The sequence below is a fragment of the Gymnodraco acuticeps genome, unplaced genomic scaffold (genome assembly GCF_902827175.1).
Source record: "Gymnodraco acuticeps unplaced genomic scaffold, fGymAcu1.1, whole genome shotgun sequence".
NCBI classification, from domain to species: Eukaryota; Metazoa; Chordata; class Actinopteri; order Perciformes; family Bathydraconidae; genus Gymnodraco; species Gymnodraco acuticeps.
The window spans coordinates 537,684-551,902 of NW_022990165.1; the positions used below are offsets into that span (position 1 = coordinate 537,684).

At 41.0% G+C, this 14,219-nt stretch overlaps 1 protein-coding gene across 1 annotated transcript; it reads right to left on the reverse strand.

Moving 5' to 3' along the window:
- Positions 1-11,758: 11,758 nt before the first annotated feature.
- hoxb1b (homeobox B1b) lies at positions 11,759-14,135 on the reverse strand. Its single transcript, XM_034217584.1, is given in 3 exon segments — positions 11,759-12,409; positions 12,657-12,741; positions 12,743-14,135. Coding segments are annotated over 3 exon segments (876 nt in total). The 5' UTR covers positions 13,223-14,135; the 3' UTR covers positions 11,759-12,098.
- Positions 14,136-14,219: the final 84 nt, after the last annotated feature.

The following is a 14,219-nucleotide window of genomic DNA, read 5'->3' on the forward strand; positions in this document are numbered from 1 at the left end:
GTCTCATTTTACCAGCCATGGTCAGGAGAGGACTTCACCAGGAGGAGAACTTGCAGTGGCTACAGAAGATGGGCCTTTAGTCAGCGGCTGTAGCAACTCAAATTCAGTCAACACATACCCCAGTCCAGGAGTCCCCTCAGCCTGATGCTGTTGGGCCTGACCTGTTTACCAGGCAGGGCAGTTCCCAGGAGAAAACCCCTAGCGCTGGGGTTTGTACTGGTCGAATTCAAGTTGCTACAACAGCTAAATGAAGGTTTGTCTAGCAGAACTGATGCTTACTCTTCTGCCAGTAGAGTTTAGTGTGAGGGAGGAAGAAAAAAAGATACAACTAGTTTTTATAGTTTCTACAGACATGCATTTCATCCAATAAACAAACAAAAATACATTAACTTCCTTGACTTAACATCAGCACTGTAACCTCTTCACATTCTGCTGCATGTGAAGAAATGTTTGAATGAATGCATACAACACATTGTACCTTTTAATCCACATCAACAATTGTGTTGCGGTTGAATTGTCAGTTTAGCTTAGGAACCTTCCTAACGGAGTGAAATGACCCAGAAGTACCTCAGTGGCAGCCATGATAAGAGCTGTTCTAATTCTCTAGATGATAGGAAAGGAGATTTGAAACTTCCTTTATAACCTCCTTTAGCTTAGGAACCACTGGACCTTCCTTTACGAAGGAAATGAGAAAATGTTGCCCCACAATGCCTTGCGGCCGCAACATTTACCGTGACACAACATTCGGCCGTTCACGGAAACAACCGATTATGACCGAGAAATGCGTATCATGAAAGTTACGGTGCTTATTAAGCAATTTAAAACTTATGTGGTAACTTGCCAAAGTGCTTTGTTTTGAATGTTCAACACTATAATAATCAAAAGGACAAATATGAATGTTTGTATATATTTTAAGATCTTTTCATACAATCATACGTATTGGGATTCATGTGGATTAATATGTTCGGACCGGAGGGTGAGGGTGACAAACATAAGTTTCACTTAACTTTTGTATTTCAATTTGAAACTTGGTCATGAAGAATATATATGTTTCTCTGTTGTCCACGTTCATAAAGCATAAAACAACACCATCAGAGCACGGTACAGAGTCTCTAGATGAGTTTACAGTGGTCCGCCGTTCTTATTATACTCCATGTAGTCCGCTGTATACAAAAAAGTACTTTCCCCACAGCAGACGCACATTTATGACATCCGCTGGCGCCTCATAAATACGTTGGATAGTGTAAGTGCAGTCGGATTCTCAAAGCACCGCAGTCTCTTTTCCTAAGTCCTTTTGAATTCTCCTATCCACTATCCCTTAACCCTGTGACGTTTCACACAGAGGTCAAGGAATAGACGATAGTGGGTGGTTATTGGCCGCCACTGCGTCAGGCCGTTGTGTCCTTGGGCAAGACACTCTACCCGCATTTGCTCCTGTGGGTAATGTCCACAGTATTGACATTTACAATGTAATATGTAATTGTAAAGCGCTTTGAGCACCTGTAAAAGCGCTCTAATTAAAAAATGTCATCCATTATTATTATTATTATTATTATTATAATAATAATAATAATAATAATAATAATAGGAAAAGACGATAGGAGCTGATTTTTGGACTATTCGACTGCAACCCAAGTCTCATCTTACAAAGATTACAGCTTCATGTTTTTAAGTCTACTGCCTTTACTGTCGGAAACTCACAATGGCAGTCTCACTGATGCAAATAAATAAAGAGAGTAGTAATTTTACCCAGAAAAACATGACGTTTGTACATCAGGTCAGCCTACATTACTTATCTGATACAATATCTTTGTGTTCTCTCATGTAACACAAACGGACTGACATAATGCAAATTATGGTCTTCCAAAGGGCCTGTTTGCCTGCCTGGCAGTATATGCAAATGTAGTAAAATACTGTACGGTTTAAAGTCCGTATGTTCTAGTTTTTTTCTTGTCACTTTTAAGATTTTATATAAGCAACAAAACATAGACTGAATAGAAAGTATTTTTTTAGGTTGACTTCGCTTAAATGTCTGCGTTTTCAAAAGTAGTAGAATCAAATTATTTAAATGTGATAATCTAAAGTGAAAGTATTCCCGAGTTCGCTAATTATTTTCAAAAGATAAAACGGCACTGTTAAAAAAGCATTATTAACGGTAAGAAGGAGGAAAAAAAAGACATTACCATCCAAAAGCCTCCTAATGTCATTTGGGATTGTCCCCATCCTTGGCTTTCACCTGTCCAACTTCAGGCACTTTGGTATGTTGACTTTTCAGACCTTTTCCACCCCTTCACACTTTAGGTTTTCCTCCACAAAGCAGCCTCTGTCATACTGTTACAGCTTGATGACAGACAAGAACCTGGCACAGCCTAGCATCAAACCACCTGTGTCCGCTTGTACTGAAACCTAACTTCCGTGCATGCATCTAGATTAGCACAAAATGGGGAGGAGCAGGTGCACAGATGACAACTTCCTCTGCACTCTGGTTTTTCAGTTGAGGCTTATGACAAGGTTTGACTCACACTGAGAAACCACTTTCGTCTTACCCACAAATGACTGTCGAAAAGAAAGCCTGAGTAGAGGCGGATTTCTTGTACATTGGACACATTTAGCAGCATCAAAGCATAACATTATTTTGATTCAGATGAGAGCAAACATCTTCAGAGGTCAAAAGAACAACACAATAACGATTATTAACACAGAGGCAATTAATTTCCAGTCAATAAACTTTAAAAAAAATGTGTAGACTAATCGACTTATCATCATTATCATTGCAGCTCTAGTCCTGTTACAAATAGAAGTGTTGTTGGACATAATGCAAAATGTCCATCCTACCTTCAACCAAATGAACGTCCTCACATGTTTAGAATGGCAAGAATCTGGAAGTATCCATAAGCAAGAGAATCCCTGCCTGCCAGCACCAGATATGCGGCTCTGTTGCTGATCTTTGGTAGCCTGACTTCCCCTTCAAAAGGATGACACCAAACAGACAATTTCACCACGGGGATCAATATAGAGCAGCACTTTATTGAAAACAAAACTACAACACATAAGACGGCCCTTATGTGATTCTGCATTTAACAATATAGTATTTCAAACTTAAAAACTGTTGAATTATAAATATATTAATACTACTCCAGCACAACAGACACTGGTGTATTGAACAAATCATTTAGCAAGACTTTTACATCAAGCAATAGTCAACTGTTCTTTCTGCCTTGAATATTGACATATCAAAGGCCCCTGATACAGTTATGTTTTGGTGAGGTCCTCCTGTGTGTTTTTTTAGCCCTAAAAACGATAGGCCAGTATTTGTTGTATATGCATATGTAAGCCTCCAGGATTACAGTGGAGGGACTCAAACAATGGTAGCAGGTTCATACCGGTGTTGTGTCAAATGATGCACCCCCGTCGTGAAATGCACCCCTTGACACGGGAACGCGCATTTGAACGTATAGTCCGCTATTCTATGTTGTCTTTTTGATGGTTGGGTCGTCGAATCCTGGATTTTGCATTCATTCGTCACTTATTTTTCAGTTCATTTTTTATTTAATATATGTTTTTATTTAATTGTGCCGTCATGTCTGTATACTTGTGCTTGTACTTGTGCTTTACAATGTATTGTTTATTTTTACATCAAGTGCTTGAGGGTGGGATTAATAGAAACATTTTTATTTTGGGGGGTGCTTTTTATGAACAGCCTGGTTGCCACGATTTGCACCCCTTGCTATCTCTGACAATAAATGTGCCACATACACAAAACTTGCTCCATTTATTGGTACTAGTCCTACAACTATACCGTCCAAAGTGCTTGAGAGTGGGATTAATAGAAGCATCTTTTGGGGGGGGGGGTGCTTTTTACGGCAAGCCAGCGGGTGCATTTCACGACGGGGGTGCATAATTTGACACAACACCAGCATAGACTGTTAATATAAAGGTTGAATGTCCTAGATTTGTTCCTGGGCATATTTATGTTTCGGATTCATCTTTTAATAGCATTTCGATTAATTAAACATATAAATATAAATCCTGTTTATCCTATATCAAAGAGGCAAAAGTAATATTCTACAGGCACAACCAATTCCCCTCATATTGGTTAGCTATTAGTATTAGTGTAAGTACTATATCAAATCCAAAAAGTATCAATTCATTAATGTGGTCATGACTTTAATGTTGCAGATGGTAATTGTGTAGCTCACTTAAATAGCACAATGCTAAAATACATTGTATTAGCTCATTGTAATCGTTAAGGGAGTACAAAGTAAAATATTGGCTTCCAAAATTAAGTGGAGTACAAGTAGCTTACAATTTAGCATAAAAAGGAAATAACGTTACTCTGCTAACAATACATAGCCATAGCCACTTACCGTTAGCTTACATTAGCATCAGAGCCGAGCTGTCACACTGCCACTCACCTGCTAATTAGCTACGGCCGCTTTCCTCAAAGTGTCAGTTCGCGACATATTTTCTTATTTCAGGTAAATAACGTTACATTACATTATTGTAACTTTGCTTTGTATGTTTTGTGTAAGAAAGTGTTCACCCGAACATGTCTACTAATGTTTTAACGTTGAGCTAACTTGAAGCTAACGTGTGTTTACCTTTACTTGCCCCAACTTGGAGCTTTGCCTGGGCTGTTACTGTAGCAGCCGACTTTCCCCTTTAGCAGCATTATTCCAGAGTAAACTCATATACTGTAGTTAACACATAACGTGGTGTGGTTTGGCTTGAATGAAAGTACCATGGTTGACTTTGATAGTCAATATATAATTATATATAGATATAATAGTGGTTTCACTAGCATGTAACATTACACTAGCAAGCATTCAATACACAGTCTATGGTATTTTCACGAGTTTCACTTACACTTAGGAGTACCATGTTTTTCCTTTGACCACGAAGGTGAGTTTTAAATGTTTCCAAAGCTGTTTTTATTTTAATATGGCTAATTTGTGTGTAGGCTGACCTACGCTGCTTTCTAACTACTAAGTACTTACTATTTTAGCAGGTGTGTTTGTTCATTCAAATGGTGGTGCATTCAAGTGACCTTTCGCTGTCAAAGATAGAGAGAGAGAGAGAGCAAGCGCATTTCGTGGCATCTGCAAGCAGTGGCATGTGCTTCCTGTGTCAGCTGCAGATGCCACCAATGTGATACAATTGTTTATAAGACATGTTTAACTTTCACTGTTTAAATTATACAAATCACTACTTTAATTGTTCTTTGATTCAAGCTGGCAAACTAATGAGGGTATTTCTGACAACATGTGAATGCAGCATCACATAAATTACTCCCTCACTATATCTGACAGGGCATGGATGAATGGTTTATATTACCACTAGAGGGTGAACAGCAATGGAACACACTGGACAGGGCTACAGAGGAGGGATTGTGGATAGTTGTAATACTAAAAGAAATAGTGATGAGTCTGACCATCGCCTTATTGATCGTGTATTACTGAAACACAACAAGGAAAGCCATCAAGGAGCTGAAGCTCAATCAGACACTGCTCACATCGACAGAATGCACCGGATATCAGTCAAGGCTATGTTGAACTAATGTGTATTGAAGCTCACAAGATAATTATTTAATATCCCAAGCAACATATGCATACACAACATGAATTGCTATTTCACAGACTAACAAGTAAAATAAATGCAAACTTTCCCAGCACATCTAAATTGCAAAAATAATTATAGTCTGTGTTTATGGATAATTTACATTTTGGTTGTGTTTTTTTAAAACATTATTTTTACAGTAATTTACTACAAATGTTGAAAGTCATATTTTTGGCTGAAGGTAATTTTTTCTCATCATACTATTTTGATTATTTGGCCCATGTCCTAAGAGTAAATACTGTATGATAAGAAAATCCACATTTCTCATGAACTACCTACTTAGAAGCAGAACCTCATATTTGGTTTCCATGAACTGGTGACAAGTTGAATATTAAAGAAATACAACATTGTTAAGGAAAAAATCATATTGAAAGAAGATTAATTGACACAATGGTTCCTAATTTTAGAAAAATCATGACTTTGACTAATGTTAAAAGTGTGATGTTTATGTGATATTGAATGTCAGTTAAATGTGTATTGTTGGATGCGCCCAAAAATCTGATTTGTACCTGTTGAACAAATGTGTGGCATTTTTTACTTCATAATAATCATACTAAATATAGTCTTTGGGCACTAAAATGCTGGAATGTTTTTTAAATGCTTCTGCACTCAAATAAAGGTATATTTTCACATGTAGAAAACTGCAGTAGTGGCAGAATTTTCTTTTTGATTGCATTTGACAATGTTTTAGTATTTTATGTTGATAAGCTTGATATTTCATGATGGTCTCCTTGCCTGTCACTTCTCTACAGGAAGCCACGGGGTCAGAGCAAGTTGAATCCCATGTCAGAATTGTCCCCACGCTGACCTGCGCCTGACTGGCCTCCCAGCAAAAAGCCCCTGTGAAGGTAAGAGGAACTGGGGTCCCCTCCCCTGGAAAAGAGGTTCCCTCCCCTTGACAGCTCCACAGAGCCCCAGCCACCTGCCTGCTGGGTCAGCCCCATATGAAAAGGGAAGCTCTTTGTAATCCGACGGGGATTACACCACCCAACAATGCACCGCTGAAAGAGCGACAAAAGCCCTGTATCAAACGCAGCTGAGGGGGAGCAAGGCTATGATCTCCCGCTACTACCAACACTGACTCCTCCGCCACCTCTCATCTCCCCAAGAGGCTCTTCCCCCCTTTAGCATTTGGCTGCCTCTGTCCTCCTTCTGCCCTCTCATCTTTAGGATCTGGCCTTTTATCAGTGCATTCCTTTTCATTTGCATTGCAGTGTGGGGAGGGACAGCGGGTCTCTCTGATCTGATAGAGCCAGGAGAGAGAGTCAGGAGGATCCTCAGGGCATGAAGGGTGTGTGTGTGTGTGTGTGTGTGTGTGTGTGTGTGTGTGTGTGTGTGTGTGTGTGTGTGTGTGTGTGTGTGTGTGTGTGTGTGTGTGTGTGTGTGTGTGTGTGTGTGTGTGTGTGTGTGTGTATCCTGTCCTGAAAACACACACACACACACACACACACACACACACACAACATTGCATTCTCAAGATAGTCTTTCTCAGTCCAGGGGGACAAATAGTAAAGCACCCATGCCTGTCTTTCAGGCTCTGTTTGTCTTTATCTGTATTTCAGAAAAAGGAAGTGCTGTTTGAGGCTTGAATTAAGGAATTTGTGCCCACAATTATGTAAATTGGTCAAATACATTTCGAGGAAGACTCAAGTAGAGTGAATTGGTTATATTCATTGTACCTGAGGGGGAATTTGTCGGGGGCACCATGCTACAGTCATTTGTTTCACATAAAGAAATACGTGAAATCTTAAAACACGAGAGGCCTTTGACCATACATTTGATGGTTGACATTGGCACCTGTAGAATTAAAGTGCTAAGTGCTTAAATGCTTGTGAATTCAGAGCAAGAGATATCATAAAGGTTCAGCAGCGTTTGGGAGACTGACACAAACGATAGTTTGAAGTGGTTGGAGTGGCACTTTGGCACACATCATCTTTTTCCCTCCTTACACAGGTTTAGAATTCAAAGAAGAGTGGATGTTGAAAGTCTGCAATGATTTTTGTTGCTTGACTTAGTTACAACCATTAGTTTTACCTCAGCATAAATCATTCTGTAAGAATACATGTCTCTTTTCTCCAACAGCTAATATCTCACGTCTCAATTGTTGCCCTAATTTAAACAGCCTATTCAAACCCTTGATAGTAATAGAAGGTGGCCTGGTTCTTAAGGGTCTGTTGTAAATGTTTGTCTTGCTCGAGGAGATAAAAAGAGGTAGTTTACTTTTCGGATTTCCTCAGAATCATTGTATTCCCAACCCACCCATTGCTCAAACATATGTCAGTGTAGGGGGGCTTTTGGTGGCAGCGAAGTAGAAAAGTGATGATAGATTGAGGACACAAAAGACAGAAGAGCAAATGTGTTGCGCTAAATCTACAACCTTCAGTCAGCCTTCATATTGACTGACTCGGAGGGGTTACCTCAACTCAAATCAATGTTAGCCCTGAGAGCATTGAATAAAAAATCATTCAAATTGTATTAGGTTAGGATATATGAGCCATTTCCAAATATTAATTCAGCATTATTTGAGGTGTCTGTTAAGGGGAGCAGTTACAGCTCGCAGTGCGTCGACTCGACTGAGTGATTACAAACCTCTATTACATGTGATATATGAATGTATGAGAGGGACCTATTTTTCATTACCAAGACATTGTCCCTAGAGGCAGTTGTTAAAGAAGAATCTATGAATTACCCCCCCTGGAACAACTGGCCCTTGTCGTGAGTCGAGGAGAGAGGAAAGGGAAGGAGAAAAGGGAAGCGCACTATTGATGGCGCTGGGATTGAGAGACTGGAAGGACGCCAGGAGATGCTTGTGATCCTGCACACCGCCGCCGCTCCCTCTGTCCAGTTAATTGGAATACAAAGCAGAGCAGGGTCGATGAGAGAGTGGTGAGGACGAGGAGGGGAGAGAAGGGAGGGACGGGAGCTGCTGTCTGTCTCCAGCAACGCTCAACCTTCACTGCTCGCTGGGAATTGACTGGGGAACCAGCAAGCGAGACCGACACACTGTCACTGGTAAAATGAACTGTCACCTTGCATTTCTCAGCCTCCTGGCAGCATCGAATTGGCCGCTTTGAACCATGTGACGTGACACTGATTGAGTTCTGGTTTCCCCCCCTCCTGGGCTCTAAGTCGAAGAAGCAGTTTAATTTCAAGTGTACAGCCTCGCCATGCAAAGAATCCATGCACTCCCCGGTTTGGTTCTAAACACCAAAACCTTTCATGGGCCGCTCCATTCTTCCTCACCACCCCTCATTATTTCATTGTGCTGCTTCGTTACGCTGCCTCTCAGCTAGTCTTGTTTTTCTTACGGCATATAGTCATGGCGGTCTGACAGGCACACAGAGGAGGAAAACTATTAGGGGTAGCCATTTGGATCCTGGAGGCAATCCCAGGGAGTATTAAGACGTTAACCCTAGCCAAGTCACTTGTCTCTCTCAGTTACTATGCTGATGGAGTGGGGAAAGGATGCAGTCGCAGGGGGGACCCAGGAGGCCGGGGCTTCAGGACGGCTGGCGCTTCCAGATCCAATAGAGCCTGACTCAGATGGGGGATGGTTGTCAAGAATCTCCCAGTCTGGGCTAAAAAGAGCCTCAGTGCCATAACAAAGGAAGAAGAGAGTGTGCCATTCATAACCGGGCAGCATTTCTCTACAAGGCTTCATCAGAAGAACTGTGGAAATTAAATGATATTGGTCGAAAGCGACAGTAAAAATCACATACTGTGGTTTATACATGGTTTCTTTAGTTTCTTCTAATTCACAACACTGTCCAATTCTGATAAAAGTGCTAAAACATATATTCTCGTTAATAATAAACGCATAGGGAATCTGAATGCATTTTTTGCATGTTTAAAATGTTCAACCTACATTTTTTTTTTTTATGACTTTTTTTTTAATCCGTTTTTACTTCTTACTAATGCTCCTACAATAAGTCGATCAGAAGTTAATCAGACCATTCATTTGCGGCTATTCTGATGAATCATTTATGCAAATTCAAGCACAACTGACAAAATGTAACGATTCCAGCTTCTAAAATAGGAAAGTTTGCTGCTGTTAATTGTTTTACATTATAGTAAATTGAATACATTTGGATTTTTGACCAAAAATGAATTGTGATTGGCTATTTTCTCTTTTTTCTGGTGATTTACAAAAAAAACAAATTCCCAAGAAAATAATAAATCAGCAAATTATTGATATCATAGACAATTGTTAGTTAGTTAGTTAGTTGCCTTCCAGCATGATAGAAATATGACTGTATGTTTTATTCCTAAAAAATGTTTTAGAAATAAATCAGAGTATGGTCGATATTGCTCTGTATCTTCCACTTCAATTGATGCTTATCTCTGCGTCTTGTCAGCATATTAGAGTATGTAGTAGATAATGTAGTTTGATAACATAAATGACTCTTCTGCTGTATCTCTTAGATCACCAACCCCCCGGTATCCCATGAATACTGTTTCTAGTTTCCCTTTGAAGCCCTGGGACCCTGCAGAGTGACATGCGACAGAGGAACTGGTCGAAAACCAAGGAAGTGAGCATGGCAATAGACTTGTAAAAGAGCCAGCAACAACTGCCAGCAGCATGGGGTACAAACAGCACTGGGTTGACCTCAAACAAAGTGCAGAGGGAGGCGGGCCGGCTAAACATGTGTACGATATTTGAGGAGAACACGCCGGATGCTGTCTATTAATAGACCTTGTGTTTGTGCACTCTGCAGTTCGTTTTTCTATTATTTTTCAGACCATAAATGATCTTCTGTCATGTCCCTCAGTGTTCATTAACCACTTTCTCCTCCTTGCCCTACATTCCCCTGCAGAAGGCGAAAAGAGCTTTCCTGATCCGAAGGTGAAAAACATCCTCCTCCTCCTCCTCTTCCCCCGGACTGGAACATCTGTCTCCGTGGTGTTGGCTGCAGTGCCGACTCTGACACCTCCAGATGGAGGACCCGCTGGGAGCGCTGAGGTATTACCTGCAGAGATGGCAGGGATCACACCTCTGGAATGAAGTCCCACACTTGTTTTCAGCACCGTCCCCCTCTTCTTGTTGTTGAATATGTCGCTATTCACCATATCGATTGTCACCTTGGCCTTGCGACTCTTCTGGAAGCTTTTGGCTGTTAAAGAAATGCGTGACAACAAAACCTCTCAGCCCCTTTTCTAATTTACAGTAATGGGCCGTATGGTATTTCAACTGTAGCGTCTATAAGTGGAGCTGCATTCATTTTTAATATAGTTGCTCGAGAACTGCATGCGGATATATTTCAAATGATTGCTGTTTTGTGTTTCCTACAAACACGGGTTTTTTTTCAGAGGCCCTGAACATATTGCAGTTTGAATAAATCAGAACTTTGACTAAATGGGGTTTAATCTCTGTAGTGTCAATATCTAACGCAATACCTGCATAAAATCTTAAGTATGAGAGGCCCTCGAGTTGACTTCTCCGAGCCACTCTGGTGTCTTGACAGATTGACTCTGCATTCATTTGTGCCTGAACTCTACGTGAACCTCAGCTTTAGGAAAAAGGGCACCAACAGGCCGGTGCTGCCGGAGCAGAAACTCTGTGTGCGCAAACCTAACACCCAGTGCAAATATTGGAACTGCTGCCCCTTCACCATCAACTGAAACTAGGTGGTCAGCCTCAGCAAACGTTTATCTTGAGCTGAAGTCACAATGAGCACTTAAATGTCAAACAGTCAACTTTTTCCTCTGATTTAAGTGAAAATCTGGGTTGTTTGATTTTTAAAAGTATTAAAAATAAAAGTGGATGTCATTGCGACTTGTGCTAACTATCTTCAACAGAATTTGGGTAACAAATCAAGGGTGAGACCTGGCTCCCTGGAGTTTGTTGTCATGTTTAGAGCCCCTGGAGGTATTTGGAGGTGAAAAGGTCACTGGGAACCACCCCATGTGCTGTGAAAGATTCCTCTTGTCACATTATGCAAGGGGACTTTGGTGAGACTATTAATGGAAGTGAATATAGAAGAGAATTCGCAAGAACATTCATATTTAGAACAATTTATTATATACATGTATTTTTTTTTTTAAAACAAGGCAAATATTTAAAAGGGAGCACATAATGTAAACAAAATTAAAGTTTGAATCCAATAACCAGCATTTCTTTTTACATAAAAAGCTAATTAAACGCTTTTTTTTTCATTTCATAAACTTTATTAAGCTAAAACAGTTGTTGGAAAAATACCCTGTAAATAAATAGTGCAAACAATGACACTGAGTAGTTCAGTGCTTCAACACAAAACAGCATGGGCTTATGATAAGAAGGCTACAAGTACAAAAGCGGATGAACAAATATTTTTAAATGTTTCTCAGAATCCAATTCAGCATTAATCATTGCACTAGACACATACCCTGTAACCTCACAAAGTCCACATGCCCTTTTCACAGTTTTTCTGGAATGGTGCGACTGAGGGAGAGAAGTGGAAAACTCCTCAGGCCTTTACAGTCATATAGTTTTTTTTAAAGTCACATCATGGTTTACTGTCTTTCCCTTTCCCCTTTGGAGAGGTTTCACTGCCCGAAAGTGTCTCTACAGGTGCTGCTCTGCTGACCAAAACGCAGCCCAGCTTCTCGCGTTTTTTCTGCTTCATCCTGCGGTTCTGAAACCAGATTTTCACCTGCGTCTCGGTGAGCTCCAGACTGGCGGCGACCTCCACCCTCCGTGGCCGAGTCAGGTATTTGTTGAAGTGGAACTCTTTCTCCAGCTCGGTCAGCTGCTTGGTGGTGAAGTTGGTGCGGATCACGTTGAGCTGGCCGGGAACCCCGAACTCCGACATGACAGCTGTGGAGAGAGATGGATGGATGAATGGATGATGGAGTGGAAAAACATGGAAATCATGACGCTGAGGCAGATGTGAATGATACATGAGGATGAATAGAAAGATGAACGAAACATTAGTTGCCAAATACCTTTATTAAGGTATTTATCAGTTAAATTGCGTTTTTACGCACTGTGAGTAGCCTACATTTTAGCTGAAAAAACCATTGGGTCTCTAACTTCTAGCTCTAATTTTTCAAGTTGAACATACCTGTTTTAGGTGGATTCCTCTTCACTTTCATCCAGTCGAATGTTTTAGAAGCCTCCTCTACATGCTCCAAATCCTTCTCCCTGCTTTGGCTCGGGTAACCTTGTGTAAACACTCTCTGGATACTCTGGCTGCCTCTGATCCCCGTTTCCAAAATGTAGATACTGGCCGCCTGTTACAACCCCAGGCCCACAACTGTCCCCGGTGTAAGGAGCCATGTTTGTTCCGAGGGGGGAAACCTGCGAGTGGATGAAGCTCCGGTCCTGCTCGGGCGCCAGGCCGTACTGGTGATGTCCGTACTCCAGAGGTGACCCATACATAGTGTTCCCCGACGGGGTTGCAAACTGCAGATCCAGGTTGACGTGTGCTGCCTGGTGGTGCAGAGGGAGGCTCGGGGGCTGGTGTGGCGCAGAAGGAGCAGGAACTAACCGGCCGTCCGGTGCGTAACTATCACTTGTTGCACACGAGTTGGACGACATGTATCCATGGTTTAAATTGTGGTATCCGGCCTTGGCACTGAAAATATTCGCCCCCCTGTTACACACGGGGTAGTCTAAGTAGGAGTTCATCCTGGACTCTGCTTTGGCCTTTTGTTTGTTCACAACCGATCAAGACTGAGCAGTCATTAATCGCTGCTCCCTTTGCCCTAACCTTCTAGGTAGTATGTCAAAGCTGTAAAAGTGCCTTCCACCCTCATATCACCTTCCTGACACACCATGTGACCCGCGAAACGCCAATGGCGAAGGACCTACATCACTCTGTCAAGTCTGCAGGCTCGTCCATCAAACGGCTTGCATTTACATGACAAATGCTTCAATCAAACTCGCTCATCCATCTGATAAGAACACAAACATCAGGACACATTTTCAGACTAAGTATTACAGAAGCTCCAAATGACAGTTATTATAATATGGATAAGTCTTCCAATGGCCTCCAAAGACAACAAAATAGAGCATTGTGCATTATAATTAACTTGAAAATGCAAAAAATGTAAATAGACTGTTGATTTAACCAAAACTAAATGCCACTAAAGCCGTACACAAGTAATAATACGAAATTTAAATTCTAAGTGTGAATTTTTCAAATAAATATCTTTAACATTTGTATTTTATGGCTAATATGCTGTTTCAACACATTTTGGATTCTGTTGGGTACAAATTAAGCTTATTTTCTTTTAATTTTGGAAAGGACATTTCGACCTTAAAAACTCGCTGGGATTTTTTTCTAAACATGGTCAAAAGGCGTTTTGGCACCATACATTTCTCCGGCCTCTCGTCAACAGGAATCCTGCAGACAGGCTCTGACTCAAAGGCAGTGCAGTGAATTCAGTGATCCATCATGCGCTCTTTTTACAGATTGACAGCCTGTGTGGCCCACTTTGCCCATAAAAGAACAAAAGACACATTTAAGAACCATACAGCATTTTTTTCTGGCGTCTCTCTAAAGACACCAAGAGACTATAATGTAATATCTTCCAAAAAACCTATCGTGTCCACACTCACCCGTAAGTACCCTGTAATTAAATAAGAGTGAATGTTATGTTATAGACCTCAAGTGCTAATTATC